Source organism: Loxodonta africana, chromosome 6 (genome assembly GCF_030014295.1).
Source record: "Loxodonta africana isolate mLoxAfr1 chromosome 6, mLoxAfr1.hap2, whole genome shotgun sequence".
Lineage (NCBI taxonomy): Eukaryota > Metazoa > Chordata > Mammalia > Proboscidea > Elephantidae > Loxodonta > Loxodonta africana.
This window is the reverse complement of record NC_087347.1, coordinates 124,585,273-124,605,342: the sequence shown is the minus strand read 5'-3', so window position 1 is coordinate 124,605,342 and position 20,070 is coordinate 124,585,273. Positions and strand designations below refer to the sequence as shown.

The following is a 20,070-nucleotide window of genomic DNA, read 5'->3' as shown; positions in this document are numbered from 1 at the left end:
CCCACTCCCAGGCACCGAGAGGTTGCGGCCTCTCTCTCTGTACCTCTCGGCTCCAGGGCAGTCAACCAGCTCAGTCTCACCCTTTACACTGCCTGGTCTCAGTTCCCTTAAGCATCAGCACCACATTCCCTCCAATGGTGAGAATTAAAGAGGACCAAATACTTCAGTTTTCTTACGAAACAAAACTTCTTAGTGCTCCAAACCAGTTGCCATTGAGTCTATTCCAACTCATGGGGACCCCGTGTGTCAGAGTAGAATTGTGCCCCATAGGGTTTTCAATGGCTGTGTTCTTTCAGAAGTAGATCATCAGGGCTTTCTTCCAAGGCTCCTCTAGGTGGGTTTGAATCATCAACCTTTTGGTTAGTAGCTGAATGCTTAACCTTTTGCACCTACCAGTGCTCAGGGGAAAGCGATCTGGACCAACACCCAGGTAACTCCTGTCCCTCGTGTATAGAAGACAGCATCTTGCTGGTGAGGGGCCCAAAGTCCAGTGCTGGCTTTGTGACCTGGACAAGTGCTGGGCCTGGGTCCCCAGCTCTGCTACTCCCGCCTGCAAACTAGGGGGTTGGGGGGGGTCACCCCTTTGCAGCTGTGGACTGTTCCTGATGTGAAAAGGCCAGATTCCCATTTTCCAGGGCCAAGACTCTGAGCCTGGATGTAGTTTTGACGAGCTCTGTTCTTTGTAAAACCAATTAGTCCAGACACCTTTCCCAGGTGATCTCCATGGACTCTGTGTATCTTGAATAAAAGTTTTAAAAATCACTGTGAACGTATGTATAGGCACTCAACCCAGCCCAGGAAGGGACCTGGCTAGACAAGGGAAGCCCACACACCAGAAGAAACCCAGTGGAAGCCGCAAGTCATGGGGTGGGGGCAGAATAGAATGAAGTGAGCCAAGGAAAAAACCCCACCTGCTGTGAGCAGAGAAGGGACTAGAAAGCAGACAATTTGACGGACAAAAATGCAGATCTGCCGGCAAGGATGGAAATCTCCACTGGCTCCCAGCCCCCCTTCACGTCACTCACCCCCAGAACAGTGGTTAATCATTACCTGAGGTCTGGCCATTCCCCCTTGACCCTCACAGAGGCCAGCGGGTCCAGCAGGTCAAGATCCATGCTCTTGAAAAACAGCCATTTTCTAGGGCCAAAATGGCAGCCTGAGGCTGTGAGCCTTGCAAATAAATGGACACACACGCTCACCTCAGGGAGGACTGTGTATTAGGGGTCAGGTGGACCCTCCTGGGAGCTTGCTAAAGGAGAAAGGAAAGCCACCCTGAGGCAGGATCCCCACAGGCACAGTCACCAGAGCGGCTGCTAGAAGCCAGGGTTACCCAGGGATTGTGGGGCCCCCAAAGGGCAGAGGTCAAATCAAATCAATTCCTGAGGAGATCCTGAACTCTGCCCCCTTGGTATGAACAAAGGAGGAGCCAGGGAAATGTCCACAAAGGGCCTGTGAACTGGTGGAAGAAAGTCCCTGGCACCAACTGGACCCTCAGCTGGAAGAGTGATCCCCTCTTAGCAGCCCCAGGAGACCCCAGGAATCCCCCAAGCCCACAGACCAGCAAGAGTCAATCAAACACGTAGGAACTGTACTTGGCTGTGCAGCTGGCCTCGGCACTGGTTACCCTACCTGCCTCCAAACCTAAGCCAGTCCTCAGGGGAAGGATTCAGGAAGAGTTTTAAAATATTTTTTGTCTTCTAAAATCAGCATCCTAATAACTTGGCAGCCTGTGCAGCCAGTGGCACTGAGGCACCTCCTGGCCTCTGGCCCTGCAGACCAGCTGCAAAGGCCTGGGGGCCATTTCTGGCCAACCACCCAAAGCTTAGCGGCTAAGAGGCAGCAGTTTCAAGGTCATTGTCCCACCCCTACCCCAACCAGAGGTCAAATTTTGAAAAAGTCCCATCTTGACCACACTTCGCTGCAGAACCTGATGTCCCCAGGGGGGCTCTAGAATTTCCTTGGACAGTCCCAGGGATGTGTGATGCTGTTGACGTGCAGGCCACTGAGGGCGTTCAGAAAGAAGAGGAAGGAGGCGGTGAACTGGCACCAGAACATCAAGGTGAAGCCGAGGAGCGTGACCTGGTTCCTGAGGAGGATCACGAAGCTCAGGAGCCCCCCAGCGGAGAGGGTAAAGGAGGCGAGGAGGAGCACAGAGCCCAGGGCCCACTTGCGCCGTGAGTGGAGGTCCTCGCACACCTGGGACACCATGAGGAACTCCAGGCCAAAGATGGCCGCCACCACAGCCAAGGCGCCCACGCTTCGGACCAGGCCCATGCCCACGGCCAACCCGGGCACACCGGTCTGGCTCAGGTCTCGGAGGCAGTGTGGCTCACTCTGGTTGGCAGTGGTGCAGAAGTGCCACAGCCCAAAGAGGCGGTCCTCAGCCAGGAGCCAGCGGCCATCGCAGATGGAGATGGAAGAGAGGACCACAGCCATGGCAGCACACACGATGATCAGGGTCCGGATAAAGGACTCAAAGAAGGATCTGCGGGGCCTCCTAGGGGCCAGCAGCCTCTGGGCCTGCAAGACACACAAGGAGGCAGCCATGTCAGTGGGGGCCCCACCCACATCCCCCTGAGACCCTGTGGGAATCACTTTCTCTTCAACATGTCTTCCAACTTCCCATAGCGATAGTTCTTCTCTGGTCTCACGTGAAGCCTGGAGCACCTACTTTTATTTATCAACTCCTCCTCATCTTTCAAGACATGGCTCAGACCCAGGTTCTTTGGGGAACCCTCCCTCCATTCTGCCTGTCATCCACCCTCCATGCCAGACCTATAAGCATTCACTGTCCAGTTATTTATCAGGCAGTCACTGGGTTTTTTGTAAGAGTTCCCTGACCTTTGTTTCTTTAACAAGCTTTATAATGGGCGGTGGTGTTGTTAGCTGCTCTCAAGTCTGCCCCTGGCTCATGGCAAGCCCTGTGCCATCCCCGTGATGGGTTATGGCTGGGACCATTGTGACCTACAAGGTTTTCACTGACTGGTTTCTGGAAGTAGATTGTCAGGACTTTCTTCCTAATCTGTCTTAGTCTAGAAGCTCCACGGACACCTGTTCAGCCTCACAGCAACATACAGGCCTTCACTGACAGACGGGTGGTAGCTGTACTTGAGGTGCACTGGCCACGAACTGAGCCTGAGTCTTCCCTGTGGAAGGTGAGAATTCTATCATGGAGCCACCACGGCCCTCTTCTAATGGCTAAGAAACCCAAATTCTATTGAGCTGGCAAATCCCAGTCAGTTCTCAATTCAAAAGCCTGTCTTGGCTGGCTTGTGTGACCTTGCACATTTCTTTGTTTGCAAAAGAATTCTTGCCTGGCAGGATTTGGAGGGTAGTATGAAAAAAAGCGCCTGGAAAATACCATATTAGTACAGTGTTAACTCCCCCCCCCCCATCTTTCTAGCACTTCCCTCCTGCACTTCCAGTTTTATTCTAACCCCCACCACCTGGTTCTGCACTTTCCACATTCATCCAGGACTCCCTGTTACTACCTTGTTTTCCTCAGTACTGAGTTCTGTTTGCACGTTGCCCTTTGGTCTTGCTCAGCCTGGACCCCACCCAGAGCGTGCCGACCAAACTGTCTGTTCTAGCAGCTTGGGGGTGTGGGGCAGCCACAGAGGCATTCCTCCAACCTCTGCTTCCAGCATCAGAGGAGCGCACCACCCACTGCACCTGTCTCCTGGCCAGCTGGGCTGGGCGTCCCGTAAATTGTCTCTTATCTCACAATCCTGGGGCAATCCCCAACCCCGAAAGCAGAAATAAACACTTCGTACAGTAAAACTCTTTACTAGAACCTACAAGCCCAGTGTGAGCTGGCCCTCCTGCCTCTGTCTCCGACTTCCCAGCACCACACCCCTCCCCCACCCCCTCAGGCAAGCAGCCCTCCTTCCCTGCTCGGAACAAGCCTAGTGCTTTCCTCCCTCAGACCTACAGCCCCTCTTCCTGGAAGGCTTTTCTCTAGCTCCCTCAGCCGTCTCCTTTTTTCCATTCTTCATATCTCCACTTAAGTGTCTTTTCCTCAGAGGTTTTTCCTGACAAAGCAGCCTAGATCGGGCCCCCTCCTGTCATTCTGTTAGCAGTTGTCATGGAGTTGACTGGACTCCGTGCGAACCACGTGTGTCAGGATAGAGCTGTGCTCCAGGGGATTCTCAATGGCTGGTTTTTCGGAAGCAGATCGCCCAGACTTTCCTCTGAGGTGCCTCTGAGTGGACTCGAACTTCTAACCTTTCAGTTAGCAGCCAAGCACACTAACCTTTTCTACCACCAAGGGACTCCTCAACTATAAAAGATCCCGTTACCTGCTTGAGACATCAAGAGATCTAGGATAAGTCTGCAATGAATTTCACCAGCGCAGTGAAGAGCTGGGCTGCTAACCAAAAAGATCAGCAGTTCGAATCCTTGGAAACCCTACGGGGCAGCTGTACTCCGTCCTACAGGGTCTCTGTGAGTCGGAATCAACTCAGCGGCAACAGGTTTGGCTTTACTGCCAAGAAACAAACCAAAAGCGAATTTTGAAAACCTCTATGTCTAGTCTACCAACCATTAAAGGTGTTTGTCCTTGGGTGAGTTTCTTAACCTCTTTGGTCCTTGTCTCATCTATAAAATGGGGTTGGTGACCTTGGCATAAAAGCAGTAGCCATGGAGGCACCTGGCCATGTTACAAAACCCTATAGATGGATGTGGTCCTGAGATGGGAGATCCCCAGATGCGCAGAACGGAAGTCACAGAGCCACAGCACACAGGAACCTTCTGACCCTAGAAATCAGACTGTGTGGAGAACAGGCCTAGGCTGTCCCTTCCTCAGCCCCACCTCTGCTGAGGACAGACTGGACTTTGATCTCCAGGCCGTCAGACATTACGCTGGGATCAGAAAGAGAAGACAGCTGAACATCATTTCATCTTTTTCCCCCTCCCATCCCAACCTAGGGCTTCACTTAAACTCTGACCACCAATAAAATCCCCAAGGATTAAATGAGATCATGTATGTAAAGGTGCCTGGCACATAATCAGACCCAATCTGTGAGAGCTACTAATATTATTAGTAACAATAATGACATACTTTGGAGTCCTCACTCCTAAGCCCCTGTACCACACGCCCATACTGCCACTGTCACCTCCACTGAAATCCTACATGTGGGCTCCCCTCAACCAGCAGCCCCAAGTGGGCACCCTGGGCTCCTCCCTGGGCATTCCCCACATCCCCAACCTCCGACCTGTCTCCCATATTTGTCTCCCCTCATCACCCACTGCGCCCAGGCTCAGGTCAGGCCCTCGGCATCATCATTAGCCTGAAATCGGTCTGAAATACTTCAACAGTCTCCTAATGAGTCGGTGGCTGTTCCCTGAAGCCTGGCCTGGCCCAGCCCTGCTGGCAGGATCCTAGGGTGCCGGTCACGAGCCACACTGCCTGCTTTTTGGCTTCTTGGACCTCTGGCAAGTTACTCGCATTCATTCTCATCCTCTCTTTCTTTGTTTCTCTCTCTTCCTCCGTTTCCTCACCTCTACAATGGAGATAACAGTACCTATCTCATATGGTCATTGTGGGACAAACGCGTTATGACATGTAAAGTGCTTAGAACAGTCCCTGGCTGGAGGTCAAGTGGTCATTAAGTGTTAGCTACTATTATCATGGAGCCCTGGGCGGCACAGTGGTTAAGAGCTGAGCGGAAACCAAAAGGTCGGCAGTTCAAATCCACCAGCTGCTCCCTGGAAACCCTATGGGGCAGTTCTACTTCGTCCTATAGGTTCACTATGAACCGACTCGAGCGCATCTAACAACAGCAACACTACTATTGAGCAATCACTCCCCTGGTTGGGAAGCCCATAAGGCACCCCAGCTCAGGGTAGAGTGCCGGGCTTGACCCCATTCCCCATCCCCTGCCCAAGGCATCTATCTTCCTCCTCCACTGACAACTCAGTTCCCCTTCCCGTGCTAACAGCCTTCAGCCTCCACCCAGCACCAAGTCATCCTCTCTGCTGCAGTTAATCCTGCCTCTCTTTTTCCACCTCTTCAGTTAGCTTTTTTTTTTTTTTTTTCAGTTAGCACTCCCTTCCCAATACCTCTTATAAATCCATGTTTACGAGTCTCTCTCCCAGGCAGGACCATAAACTGCTTGTGAGGTGACTACACCCAGTCCTACCCTCCAGTCCCTGCTTGTCCCCTTCCTCCCAGGCCTATCACAAGAGGCAGCCTGTTCATGACTCAAGACTAAGCCCCAGAACAAAGAGGCCGAACTCACTGCACCCAAATTCCTGCCTAAAAGGCATTCCTGAGGTGGCCTCTGGAGCCCTGGTGGCCCAGTGGTTAACAGCTTGGCTGCTAACCAAAAGGTGAGCAGTTCAAATCCACCAGCTGCTTCTCGGAAACACTATGGGGCAGGTCTACTCTGTCCTATAGGGTCGCTATGTGTCGGAATCCACTTGATGGCGGTGGGTTTGGCTCTTTGTTGAAGGTGGCCTGTGGGTGGGTTTCTCTGGTTAAGAAAAGGAAAAAAGGTGAGGAACTTGGAGCCCAAAGTCCTAGATTTGAATCTCGACTGTGCCGCTTTGAAACCCTGGTGGTTAAGTGCTACGGCTGCTAACCAAAGGGTTGGCAGTTCGAATCCACCAGGCGCTCCTTGGACACTCTATGGGGCAGTTCTACTCTGTCCTATAGGGTTGCTATGAGTCGGAATCGACTCAACGGCACGGGGTTTGGTTTTTTTTTTTTTGGTTTGTGCCACCTACCTGAGGGCCTTGGGCACTCCCTTCACCTTTGGGCCTCAGTTACCTCATCAATTTTTTTTTTTTTCCTTTTTCTTGAACTTTAGATGAAGGTTTACAGAACAAACTAGTTTCTCATCAAACAGTACACACATTGTTGTACGACATTGGTTAACAACGCCAAGACATGTCAAAACTCTCCCTTCTCAACCTGGGTTCTCTATTACCAGCTGTCCTGTTCCCTCCTACCTTCCAGTTACCGCCCCAGGGCTGGTGCGCCCCTTTAGTCTTGTTTTGTTCCACGGAACTGTTCAATCTTTGGCTGAAGGGTGACCCTCAGGAGTGAGCTCATTACTGAGCTGAAAGAGTGTCCAGGGGCCATACTCTCAGATTTCTCCAGTCTGGTTTTTCTTTTTGAGTTAGAATTTTGTTCTACATTTTTCTCCAGCTCTATCTTGTACCCTCTATTGCGATCCCTGTCAGAGCAGTCAGTGGTGGTAGCCGGGCACCATCTAGTCGTACCGGACTCCGTCTGGTGGAGCCTGTGGTAGACACCTCATCTATTAAATAGAGGTAGCAGGATCTACCTGAGTCTGTTTTTCTGGGGATCAGAGGACTTGGAAGCCAAGTAAACGGGCTTCTATAATTAACAGGATATTCCTTTCTGACCGGAGGAGGCGAGCTGGTGGAATGCCTGCACGTAAATGAAGCTGGCCTGCAGGGTAGTGGTCCAGCCAACAACCGACTTCCCTTTGGAGAGCAGCAGGCTGGAGGGGAGGAGATAGGAATGTGTAGGTTCTTTGCCAACATAAATATCTTGCACCAGTCTAAGGAGAAACCAAATCTTCGGGGATGCGGGCCCCTTCCCTCGCCAGAGACTGGAAGCTCCCGAGTCCCCAGCCTTTTCTTGAGGTGTCCGCACGCCCCGCAACACCCTAATCGCGGATTGTAGGAGGTGAGGCGTCTTTCCATCCTCGCCCCCAGAAAGTTCTGGCTTCTCAAGAAAGACATCCTGTTACATAAGGCAAGCCTCTCTTTGCAAGTGGATTCTGTCGGTCTTCCACCACAGACGCGCCTTGTTTCTTAGGAAGAAGGAAACCCTCCTGCGAACCTAACCGACAGGTCGCTGGGATTTTCAGAACCTCGGAACCCCAAAGAGAAGCGGAGAAATCCTTCCTAGAGAAGTTTGGGAGCCTCGGTGCTTGCAAGGCAACGAGCAGGGCGGAGAGCCCGGAGGAGACGGCGCTGCCGGAGCAACGGACGGGGGCGGGCACCCCCAAGTTGCTTCCCGCCCAACCACCGCGGGACTCCGGGAAACCCGGCAGGTTTGCACCAGTGGCAGGCACAGCGGGGACACTCCCCTGCCTGGCCCGAGGCTGGGACTCGCTCTCAGTCCGGACCCCGGTCCCTCCCTCCCGCCCCCCACGACGGGGCAGCACCCCGGCCCGCGCGGCCTCCGCGCTACCTGCACAGCGATGGCCGTCATGCTGCGCCGCGCTCTCGCCTCGCTGCGCCTGCCACCGGCTGCGGCCGCCTGCGCCCGGGCTCCGGACCTTTTGGAGGGGCGGAGCGGCGCGACTCGGGGGCGGGCGAGGAGGCAGGGCGCATTCGGAGCAGAGCAATTAACCCCGGGCAGGCGCGGCTGGCCCCGGCCGCCCTCCAGGCTCGGTTTACGCTGAGTCAGCGGGGGCGGCTCGGGGTGGGGGGCGGGCCCGAGGGGGCGGACCGGGCGCGCGGGTGCGAGGACCGGGCCCGACGGGGGATGGGTCTCGGGACCCGGGGGCGGAGGATCGGGCACTCGGGGAGGAGTTACCGGGCGGACCTTGGAGCCTGCAGTCACTCCCTCGCCCGCGGACCTCGGAGGACGACGTCTCCCTGGGCGCAGATTCCTCGAGCACCGGGGCGGCGGCGGCGGAAGGCCCCGGCCCCAGCCCCGGCCCCAGCCCCACCCCCAGCCCAGCCTTGCTGAATCGGGTGTCCGGGGAAGCCGGTGGGGTCCCGAGAGAGCAGGAACGTGCCGTAGCTCTGCCGACTTCACCACCCGCTGTGTGACCTCGGGCTGCTTGTTTAACATCCCTGAGCCTCGGTTAATAAATGAGATATTGTATGCCAAAGGTCGGGCTCTTGCGAGACCCTGGATGAGTGTGAAAGGAGTGGAACCTTCTGGGGCAGTCTTGCTTGAGTCGGTAAAAACCAGTTCTCCTGGGACACCTCCTCCGGGACTGCCAAAAAGGGAAATACGTCAAAACAAAAGTAATTGTTCCTTGATTCTCCTTGTGGGGCCTGTGTTTGTTTACCCTGCTCAGAAACTGCATGACGCGACTCAGAAAAGTCCCCACCCCGATAATGGGGGGAGGAGAAGTCCCAGGCCGGCGGGTTCCAACTAAGATCCATCCCCTCAGTTATAGAAAAATGTGTTGTTGGGGACCAAGGTTCCTGCTTAAGGTAAGGAAAGACCTTTTCTCCTTAGCTGTTGTTAGTTGCCCCCAAGTCCATTTTGCCTCCATGTGTGCAGAGAACTGTTCCACTGGGTTTTCAAGGCTGTGACCTTTCTGAAGCAGATTGCCAGGCCTGTCTTCCGAGCATCTCCAGGTAGACTTGAACGTCCAACCTTTCGACTAGTAATCAAGCACTTAACCTTCCGCACCACACAGAGACCCTCTCCTTGACTAAGTGGAGTACATTAAATTTTTTGACTCACTCAGGCAAGCTGGCAGCTCCCTGTGGCTTTACCCAAGGACCTTCAAGGCAACTGCACTTATCGCTGTTTTCCTTCAAGAGCCGCGTGAGGAAGGGGGGAGGCTCTGACTGTGCAGTTCTGAGATGTGTGTTCCCCTAATTCCATCACTGCCTGAGTCTGCAAAATCGTCTCACCCAGTCCTGGGACTGACACCTGGAGACATGGAAACAGCACCCCCACCGCCAGGGCAGGGGAGCTTGCCGTGTCCCCCCACCTGCAGAGTCCACTGGACAGCCAGGACTCTAAATGGTACTCCCACTCCTGGCGAGTTCTTGCCACCATTCTGCATCAGAATAACCTGCTTGTTGTTGTTGTTAGCTGCCATCAAGTCAAGACACCATGTCCAACAGGATGAAATGCTGCCTGGTCCTGCTCCATCTTCAGGATGGCTGGCCAGTTGTGGCCACTGTGTATTTTGAGTGCTTTCTAATCTAGTCACCTGAAGGGCTTCTGGACCCTGTCTCTAGAGTTTCAAACTGAGTAGGTCTGGGGCAGAGCCCGAGAATGTACCTCCCCTCCGTGACCCCACCCTGTCTTCGCCCCAGCCCAGGGCCCCAGTGGCCAGGAGCCCCTCCCCCCACATTCCTGAGGAGGGGCTCTCATGGGAAAGAAGGACCTGGCCCTGTTGCGGGGGGTGGGGTGGGGGGTCCCTTCACAAAGCCCTAGAATGCTCTGCTCTGCGGGAGGCCCTTCCGGACTATGGTGATAGCATTCATCTGACCAGGAAGGAAGTTCATAGAATTAAAATCAGAAGAAACTGTCTGCTGGGTAATCTGTACCCACAGCGCGTCTTCTAAGAGATTCCGTGTCTGCTCAGGCATGTTTAGGGGTAAGCTGCCTGATATGCTTTGTTGGTAAGAATAGAAAGTCTTGAATCAGTGGAATTAGAGCAACATGTCTTGTCAGCAAGATGGTTGGAGAAGCAGAAATGGCTTAGGAATAAGGAGGAAGTGACTGTCCAGCTCCGATCATCTTATGGTCATAATAAGGCCTGGGACGGAGTCTGGATGGAGTTCATACTGAGGACCAGGACTTTGAGTAAGTGAGTTGGTCACGTGGGCTGCCACCCTGCATTCTAGAATCCCAATGTCTCTGGGCTTGGGCAGAGGGGCAGTAGCAGCATCCACAGCCTCCCTTAGCCTGACCCAGCCCCTGGTGACAGAGAGAGAGAGAGGCAAATAACTCATCTCAGATGAATGTCTGGAGAGGCAGGGAGTTTCCAGTGCCACCAGGGCATGGCAGGGACAGAGGGGGGGATGGGATGGGAGGGTGGGGCGCCAGTGTTCAAACCTGAAACAACAGAGGGGAGTGGTGGGCTCCAGGACAGCCCTAAGGAGGGTCTCACAGGGAAAGAAGGACCTGGCCCCCATCTCTCTCCTCCCCTACACCCCTCCTTATCACTCCATCCCCTTTCCTTGCAACTGTCCTGCCTCAACCCACTCTTGTGACTCCGACTCAGTGACCCTATAGGGCAGAGTAGAACTGCACCATAGGGTTTCCTAGGCTGGAATCTTTATGGGAACAGATCACCAGATCTTTTTTTCCTGTGGCGCTGCTGGTGGGTTTGAAGTGCTGACCTTTTGGTTAGCAACCAAGCACTTAACCATTGCGACACCAGGGTTCCTTCAACCCCTTCTAGACCTCATCGTTTCCAATCTGAATGCCCATATAATAGCCTGGCTTCCCTGCCACCACTCCCACCTCCTGTGCTTTCATGCAGCTTCCTATCTACACCCTTTGCCAAAGCCCATGAGGCTGGCGCAATCTGGCCTCTGCCCACACCTCTGCCCCCATCTCCTGCCATGCAGTTCCTCACCCCTCGGCTCCAGCTACACTTACCTGCTCTCTGGCCCTGAACAGAAAGCACCACTGGGTGGCAGGGCCTTTGTGCTCCTGTTCTGTCTGTGTGGCAGGCCTTCCCCTGAAAGTTGGCAGGGCAGGGCTGTCATCTCTTCAGGGGCCTCCCTTGACACCCCCGGGGGCAGTAGCATATGCCTGTGTGTGTGTGTCTGCACACACACGCCACTCTGCATTACCTTGGCATTTTTCACTAGTTGAACTTTGCTCGTTTGTCTGTTGCCTTGTTTCTCTGTCGCCCTCTCTAAACTACCTTTCACTGCTGTATGCCCAGCCCCTAGAGTAGTAGCTGGTCAATAAGTTTGTCAACTAACTGATTGACCAGGCTTCAAGTGCATTCTGGACATCACTTCTCTAAGCTTCAGTTTTCTCATCGTCAAATGGGAAACATCTACTTCCGGGTGTTGTGAGAACCACACCAGGCAGCGTATGTAAGTGCCCAGCCGAGCCTGGCACATGTAGGAGCTCAGTACCTTCTGATAATCTCAATCACCATGGTCCCCGGGGTTCTAAGCCCTATGGGCCTGACCCCGGGAACTCTTAGTCAGTGGGGTGAGTCCATCTCTGTGCTTAGAGAACGTTAGTCTGAGGAAGGAGACCCCCGGGCTGGAGTTTTCTCCTTTGGGGAGTTGAGAGGTGAATGTCCTGCCCCACCACAAGGGCCCTAGGTCTGACAGGCAGGCGGGCAGGTGTATTCCTGAGACAGCAGGGAGCCTGGCGTGCGAGTCCACCGGGCAGTTTTAAAGCTGCTTGGTGCCAGGATGGCTAACTCTCCTTGCCACCCGCTGCCTTGTACTTCTGACCTCTCCAGTTCTCACCCTGCTTGTGGTCTTGGAGAGCAAGCGGCATACTGCTGCCCAGCTGCTTCTCTCCTCTCCACCTTCCTGGCTGCCCTGCCTCTGCTCAGCCAAGCCCTCCTCCTCTCCCAGCCCCCTTCTCCCTGACTCCAGGCCATTCCCTCCACACCAGGGCTCCTCATGCCCTTTGCCTCCTCTGCCTGGAGCTCCAGCCCCACATTCCACCTCCTTGCAGGCGTCTGATTGCAACACAGACCGTGTTTACTGCGTTCTAGTGGGGCTTTCCCCACCATGCTCTGTGGCTTTCCTCCCCAGTGCGTCCCTCCTCCGTGAGACTGAGACGAGGTCACAGGTGTAATGTTTACTCTGTGTCTGCAGAAAGGGCCTGCTCCAGGAAGCCCAGTCTATCTGTATCCCAGCTTCTCCCAGCTGCATGACAGCAGTAGGAGGGGAGGGAGGGTGGCTGGCTGTGTCCGAAGCCATGACTGGATGAGGCCAGTGTGGAAAACAGCTTGGTATTTCCTCAAAAAGTTGAACATAGAACTACCATATGAGCAAGAATTCCAATCTGAGGTATAGACCCAAAAGAAAAAGCAGGAACACAGAAATCTGTACACCAAGTGTTTATTGGAGCACTTTTCACAACAGCCAAAAGGTGGAAACAACCGAATGTCCATCAACAAATGAATAGATAAACACAATGGGATATGTAAACACAATGGAGTACTGCTCAGCTAGTAAGAGAAATTAGGTCCTGATGCACACCACAACATGGGTGAGCCTGAGGGAAGTAAGTCAGTCACGAAAGGCCAAGTACTGTATGATCTCACTTATATGAAACAGGCAAATGTATAGAGACCAGAAGTTATCAGTGGTTACCAGGGATGGGGGCGGGGGTGTTTGCTAAGGGGGCAATGAGTTTATGTGAATGGTGGTGGGATGATTTGCAAATGGGTCACAAGAACCGTGGGACGACTTGAAGAATATAACCAATGTCACTGAACTGTACATGTAGAAATTATTGAGATGGTATATGTTTCATTATGCATATTTTCACCACAATTAAAAAAAAAAAAGTCCCCCCACGTTTGCTGTTTTTTGAAGGTGCAATATAGAGGTGGCGTCAGAGAGGTGGGGTGATGGGGGAGGTGATGTGATTGGGACCTCCGCTAGTGGCCTTTCTCTGAGATCCCCACTGTCTTAGTTACCTGGTGCTGCTGTAACAGAAATACCACAAGCTTTAACAAACAAATTTAGTTTCTAACAGTTTAGGAGGCTAGAAGTCCGAATTCAGGGTGCTGGCTCTAGGGGAAGGCTTTCTCTCTCTGTTGGCTCTGGAGGAAGGTCCTTGTCTCTTCTTCTTGGTGATCTTCACATAGCACAGCATTTGTCTTCCCCCATCTCTGCTTCCTTAATCTTATCCTTTTATATCTTGTAAGAGATTACTCAAAACACACCCTATACTAATCCTGCTCATTACCATAACAAAGACAGTCCACTTCCAAATGGGATTATAACCGCAGACATAGAGGTTTGGAATTACAACACAATTCCGAGGGAGACACAGTTTAATCCATAATACCTACTTTCCAAAGTAAAATCCTCTTTTGAGCTGGGAGCCCTCTAGAACCCTGGGACCTCGCAGATTTGCAGGCCAACCTTGTCACCCCATGGCTGAACGTCTTCTTCTTTGCAGACTTGGAAACAGAATTTGTCGGCACACACTGAGACATCCAGTCTCTTGGGGACAGTCCCCCACTAACCAGACACACTCAGGGTGGCTGTATAGACCACGCTGTCAGTTCATCCCTTCCCCAAAATGGGTTGGTACCCTTTAATAATCAGGGCTTCCCTACTGGAGCCAAAGTGCCCAGGATTAAAAATTGTTGTTGTTGTTAGCTGTCATCTCAGCTCCAACTCATTGTGACCTTATATATGCCAGAAAGAAATATTGCCTGGTCCTGTGCCATCAGATTGCTGTTGTTGTTGTGTGCCGTGGAGTCAGAGTAGAGCTGGCCCGTAGGGTTTCCCAGGCTGCAATCTTTACAGGAGCAGATTGCCAAGTCTTTTCTCCCTCTGAGCCCCGAGTGGGTTTGAACCACTGACCTTTCAGTTAACAGCCAAGCGCTTAACCACTGTGCCACCAGGGCTCCTTGCTATTAAATTAAATTAAAACAAAACAAACCCATTGCCATCAAGTCAATTCCAACTCATAGCTACCCTATAGGAAAGAGTAGAACTGTCCCATAGGGTTTTCCAAGGAGCAGCTGGTATATTAAAACTGCCAACAGCTTGGTTAGCAGCCAAACTCTTAACCACTGTGCCACCAGAGCCCCTGCCATCCAATTAGGCACCAGGATTGTTTGGTGTATGTGGAATGATGACAAGGCAAGTTAAACCATTTAAGGCTTTATGTAAATACCCCGACTAGTTTCGAAGATTTGATGTTTGCAAGGGAAGCAGGCTGGATCAAACAAGATTACTGGAAGGCTCTAGGAGGAGTCATAAGGGGAATAGGCTCTCTAGGGAGTTCACTGGGGCAGGGAGCCAGCTTCCCGAGGCCAGTGGGTGGGCGCCCACGGCCCTTGGCCTGTGGGCATGTTTTGTCCACAACGTGTTTTTAATTAAAAGAAAAATAGTTGTCAATACTCAAAAATGGGGCAATTTTACACTAAATTCTGAATTTCTGGCTTCTTGGGACTTTTCTGCATGGGAGCAGCGGCCACAGCTCCACAGGACTGCCCTCTGGATGACTTTGAGCCCACAGTCCTATCCCTGGCTCACCTGCATCTGTGTCACCTGCCTGGCCCCCGTAAGGCTTGTAAACCCAGCTTTGCGTTTTGGTTAGCAGAGTGACCCAGCTATACTTGGTGTGTGCACACCTTTCCATCCTCCCACCATCTGGTGTCTTGTGGCCACAGCCTCTGCTCTTCAGACCTCTGGCCTGCCCACCACTCACCCCGGCCTCATCTGCCCAGACCCGGCCTCAAGGCCTTCTGCCTGCAGCAACCATCAAGCAACTGATCTCTTACTTCAAGTTCAGATTGCTGAGAGACTCTTTCCAGCCCAATAGAGACAGTGCAGTTCAAAGGTAGCCAGACAGCCTGAAGACTCGTTACTCTGGGCCTAGGGGCCCCTGGCCAAAGAAGCTGTGGCCAAGGGCTGAGGGCAGTGTCACATGGTATAAAACCTGGCCTCCCAGACAGCTGGGAGTAAACTTTCTTCTGCAAGGTTCTTACAGTGACTTAGGTCCACCTCTCCTCCTAGAAGTCGGTTATATACAGCGGTGAGGCGAACAGGCTTGGCCCACTAAGGCTTTGTTATGGCCCCTACCCTGCTCTCTTCTTTCCTGCTTCCTGGTGGCTTTCTCCCCCTAGACCAGTGGTCCTCAGCTTTGGCTGCTCAATGAAGTCCCCTGGGCCCCACCCCAGAGATTTGCGTTTAATGGGTCTGGAATGGCCTTTTGAGAACTACTATCCTAGACCTTGGTATTGAGGCTGGGGCATACCCCACCCAGCATTCTCCAACTTCCTTTCCCCAACCCATGGATTAAAAAATTCCTCCTTCATTGACCTTGAACTCAATTAGGTGAGAGGAACTAATTAACATTAAGTTGTAAATGGTCAATCCTCTTCCCCACCACTGGAAATAAACTTTAAACGTGAAGATACTGGTTAATATTGATAGACCTTTAATCTGGCAGTAGAAATAGAGAGAGGTTAAGCACCAGGCCCAGGGACACAGTCAGTAATGGCAGTTCAGAAATTTAAATCCAAGTGCTCTGCCTGCAGGGCCTGCACGCTGAGCCATGACTCGGCACCCACACCCTGGTCGGATCACTGGCACCTTGGATGTTCCGTAGATCCCTGTCTTTGTTTAAAGAGAGGCCCATACATACCACAGATATTTTCTAGACATCTTCCAAAATGCACAGCTGTCTTAGTGAGCGGAGAACCAGGGAATTCTCTCGACGTAGGACTGGGCTGGGTAGGAGAACTGTGTGTGGGTCTGCGTATCTACAGCCCTCAGCTTGCCTGCTCCATATTCCTAGGCTGGGCTGGTTGGTGCTCAGGCAGAGCTGGCCTCAAGGGAGAGGTACTCAGCCACAGGTACTGATCTGCCCCATGCCACTCACCCCAGGTCACAGGTCTAGTCTGTGGCAGAGGAAAGCAGTCTCTGTCCTCCCAGGGAGAAGGCACAGCTCTACCGTTGGGGTGCAGGGCCCCCCATGCCCCTTAGGAGAGATTCAACTTCACAAGTTGGCAACACAACACAGGATGTTGTCCACGAAAGGGTGAAGTCAGGGGAGCTGGCCTCTGCCTGAGATTACAATCAAGGAATCAATGCTTTATTGCCCACCAAAGCCTGGCACTCCACTGCCTCCCACGAGTACACACCTGGTAGACATATGTGGTTTTGTGCCCTGGCACCGCAGCTCCCCTTCACCTGGTAAAAGTGCCAGTTCTTTGGGGGAGATTGGTCCCCTCCCACCGCTCATGTCACTCAGTCCCAGTGGAGCCACAGTCTTAGAAACCCATCCCGCCTGGCATGGCTGGGCACATACCCAGGGGTGGCAACGCAGGAGGGTCTGGACCCCATCCCTCCTGGCATGGCTGGGTAAGTACCCAGGGTGGCAATGGAAGGGGGTCTGGGGTGGCACATAACCCAAACAGCAAAGTCCTGGGGTGTGATGTATGTCCCTGTGAAGTCCCCTCTTTCCTTTGGGGCCTCCCTGGGTGGGTGGTCATGGCCCTCCTCCCTCCTTCCACGCCAGGAAGCCCATCCACAGCAGGAGGGAATACCGCCAAAGCACAGAGAGATCCAAGGCAGAGAGTGCAGGAGTTCCTAGATGCGGTCCGGTGGGCTGACGCTGACCAGTTCCTTCCTTGAGGGCAGCTTTTGCTGTGGGAATGAAACTTCAGTGGAGGAGATGGTCCCAAAATCGGAAGCTGGGCGCTCCTGAGAGGCTTTACCACCTTCACAACCTACGATGTGAATCTGGCTGCAAAACCAACCAGGTGTAACTGAAATACTGTCTTAGTTATCGAGTGGTGCTGTGACAGAAATACCACAAATGGGTGGTTTTAACAACCAGAAATTAATTTTCTCACAGTCTGATTTCAGGGCACCAGCTCTGGGGGAAGGTTTCCTCTCTCTGCCGGCTCTGGAGGAAGGTCCTTGTCTCTTCAGCTTCTGTTTCCTGGTTCCTTGGAGATCTCCATGTGGCTTGGCATCAATCTTCCCCCACCTTTGCTTGCTTAATCTGCTCTTTTTATATCTTGTAAGAGATTGACTCAAGACCTGCTCTATACTAATCCTGCTTATTAACATAACAAGGACGATCCATTCCCAAGTGGGATTATAACCACTAAAAAAAAAAAACAGGGATCCAAAAAACCAAACCCTTTGCCTTTGAGATTCCAACTCATAGTGACCCTATAGGACAGAGTAGAACTGCTCCATACGGTTTCCAAGGAGTGCCTGGTGGATTCCAATTGCCCACTTTTTGGTTAGCAGCCATAGCTCTTAATCACTACGCCACCAGGATTTCCACCACAGAGATTAAAAAAGAAAAAAAAACTTTACCGTTGAGTCGATTCCTACTCATAGTGACCCTATAAGACAGAGGAGAACTGCCCCATAGATTTTGAAAGGACTGCCTGCACCACCAGAGTTCCCACCGCAGGGATAGAGGTTAGGCTTTACAACACATATTTTGGGGGGATGTAATTCAATCCATGACAAATCCGCTTGTCAGCGTGCACAGTATTCGTTAGCATTAATTGAATTTGTGTTTTTCAGCCACTCTCTGTGTATGTTCTTTTGTCCCCCCCCCCCAGATATTGAACACCCTCCCTCCTGAGCAGCAATGCTTAGCTTTTACCCAGTGGTCCTGTGTTTTCTAAATTGGAAGGACTTCAGGCCAAGCCTCAGTTTACTCAGTGATGCAGCTAGGGTTCCTGCGGCCCCTCCACATCTCCCACACAGTCACTGGTTGCGAACCTCAGGAAGCAGGACATCAGGACGTCTCTTTCCCTTAGTGGAGTAACCAAGGGATAAAGGAAAATTATCTCTGGGAATGCCGAGGCTGAGCCAGTGATAAGCCACCAAACTCCTGTGCAGAATCAGCCTTTTTTTTCCTAACGTTCTTTGAAGAGGTTAGAAGAAAGATTGTTGGGGCAGGACCCAACAGGGGAGTACCCAAATGGAACGCCCTATTGGTGGGCCCAAATTAGGCTGCCTCCATGGGTGTTAGATTTGTGCAGTCACACAGGGCTCTGCTTTGTTTAATGTTCTGCTGATGCCATCTTGAAATTCTTAATAGTTTCTGAACAAGAGGCCCCACAGCTTATGTCACCTGTCCTGCTGGGGCGCATAGTGTTATGATAAAAGGACAGAAGAGTAGTCTTTCCACCCCTCACTGTATAGATGAAGAAACCCAGGCCTCTGCTGGGAAGAGACCTAAGTGAGCTCATGAAGCTGGTTAGCGGCAAAATCAAGACTACTGTGAGGACTCCCTGGCATGGAAAGGACTGATCATGCCTTATAAACTTGTTCCCTCCCACTGGGGACAAGCCACAGCGTCTAGAGCCCTGGATTGCTGCTGGACCCACAGCATTTGGGTGGGACTTTTGTCATATCATTGTGTGTGTGTGTGTGGGATGAGTATATAACAAAACATTTGCCATTTCAACATTTTTACACGTATGATTCATCGATATTATGTTCATCATGTTGCGCAACCATCACCATGATCCTTTCCAGGTTTTCCCATCACCCTTAGCAGAAGCTCACTGCCCCCTTGGGTGGGACTTTTGGACTCTCAGTGTCTGGGTTGGGGGCCTCCACCTTGGGGCAGCCCCGTTACTGCACAATATGGTCTATTTGCTTGTCCACCCTTCCTACCAACACCTCACATCCAGCTGCAGTAGTCTGACAGCCAGGACAAAGGCACAGACATCACAGGAAAGGGCCCTAGAGGCTCCTTGCTGAGATGCCATTGACTCTTTGTGACTGGACCTTGGGGAGGCTTGAGGTTCTTCAGGGGTGGGGTTGCATTAGTGTACGAGGGGAATAGAGGAACCTCCCTTTTACCAGCTAGTCCCAAAAGCAGCTGACATATCTGAGTTCTTGGCACAGGTGGTGGCATACAGTGGCACTCCGCAAATGCTTGATGAGTGAGTAAATGGAGAACATGAACCACTGCCTGCATTGTGGCTCCTGACGGGAGGAAAAGAAGCTTGAAAACAATGCCCTAAGGCTATGTTCTTGGTTTGATCTGTATTTCAAATGTTGTTGTTAGGAGACCTCAAGTTGGCTGAGACTCACAGCAACCCTATGTACCACAGAACCAAACACTGCCTGGTCCTGCACCATGCTCACAATCATTGTTATGCTTGAGCCCATTGTTGCAGCCACTGTGTCAATCCATCTCATTGAGGGTCTTCCTCTTTTCTGCTGACCCTCTACTTCACCAAGCATGATGTCCTTCTCCAGGGACTGATCCCTCCTGACAACATGTCCAAAGTAGGTAAGATGCGATTTCGCCATCCTTGCTTCTAAGGAGAATTCTGGTTGTACTTCTTCCAAGACAGATTAGTTTGTTCTTTTGGCAGTCCATGGTATGTTCAAGATTCTTCTCCAACACCACAATTCAAAGGCGTCAATTCTTCTCTAGTCTTCCTTATTCATTGCCCAGCTTTCGCATGCATATGATGTGATTGAAAATATCATGGGTGGGTCAGCCATACCTTAGTCTTCAAGGTGACATCTTTGCTTTTCAAAACTTTAAAGAGGTTCTTTGCAGCAGATTTGCCCAATGCAATGCGTCTTTTGATTTCTTGACTGCACCGCCAATCCTGATGTCCCATTCTTCATATAGTCTACCTTCTCGGGTTATTTGCTCAGCATACAGATTGAATAGGAATGGTGAAAGGATATAACCCTAACACATACCTTTCCTGACTTTAAACC

General features: G+C 52.1%; 1 protein-coding gene across 2 annotated transcripts; it reads right to left on the bottom strand.

The window, feature by feature from the left end:
* Positions 1 to 167: 167 nt before the first annotated feature.
* On the bottom strand, positions 168 to 10,632 carry TMEM37 (transmembrane protein 37). 2 transcript variants are annotated; one of them, XM_064287290.1, is made up of 2 exons: positions 8,525 to 10,632; positions 168 to 2,520 (listed from the first exon to the last, which is right to left on the bottom strand). In XM_064287290.1, the coding sequence occupies exons 1-2, from the start codon at positions 8,774 to 8,776 to the stop codon at positions 1,948 to 1,950; spliced, it is 825 nt and encodes a 274-aa protein (XP_064143360.1). In that variant the 5' UTR covers positions 8,777 to 10,632; the 3' UTR covers positions 168 to 1,947. The 2 variants fall into 2 exon arrangements, with proteins under 2 accessions (XP_064143360.1, XP_064143361.1); XM_064287291.1 differs by lacking the exon at positions 8,525 to 10,632 and adding an exon at positions 8,168 to 8,225.
* Positions 10,633 to 20,070: the final 9,438 nt, after the last annotated feature.

Bases quoted from the DNA above. Each gene is read 5' to 3' on its own strand.
- TMEM37 (XM_064287290.1), bottom strand. From the start codon at position 8,776: ATGTTAAACAAGCAGCCCGAGGTCACACAGCGGGTGGTGAAGTCGGCA. The intron at 2,521-8,524 runs GTCCGCCCGGTA...TGTGTCTTGCAG, and splicing joins GAGTGACTGCAGGCTCCAAG to GCCCAGAGGCTGCTGGCCCC.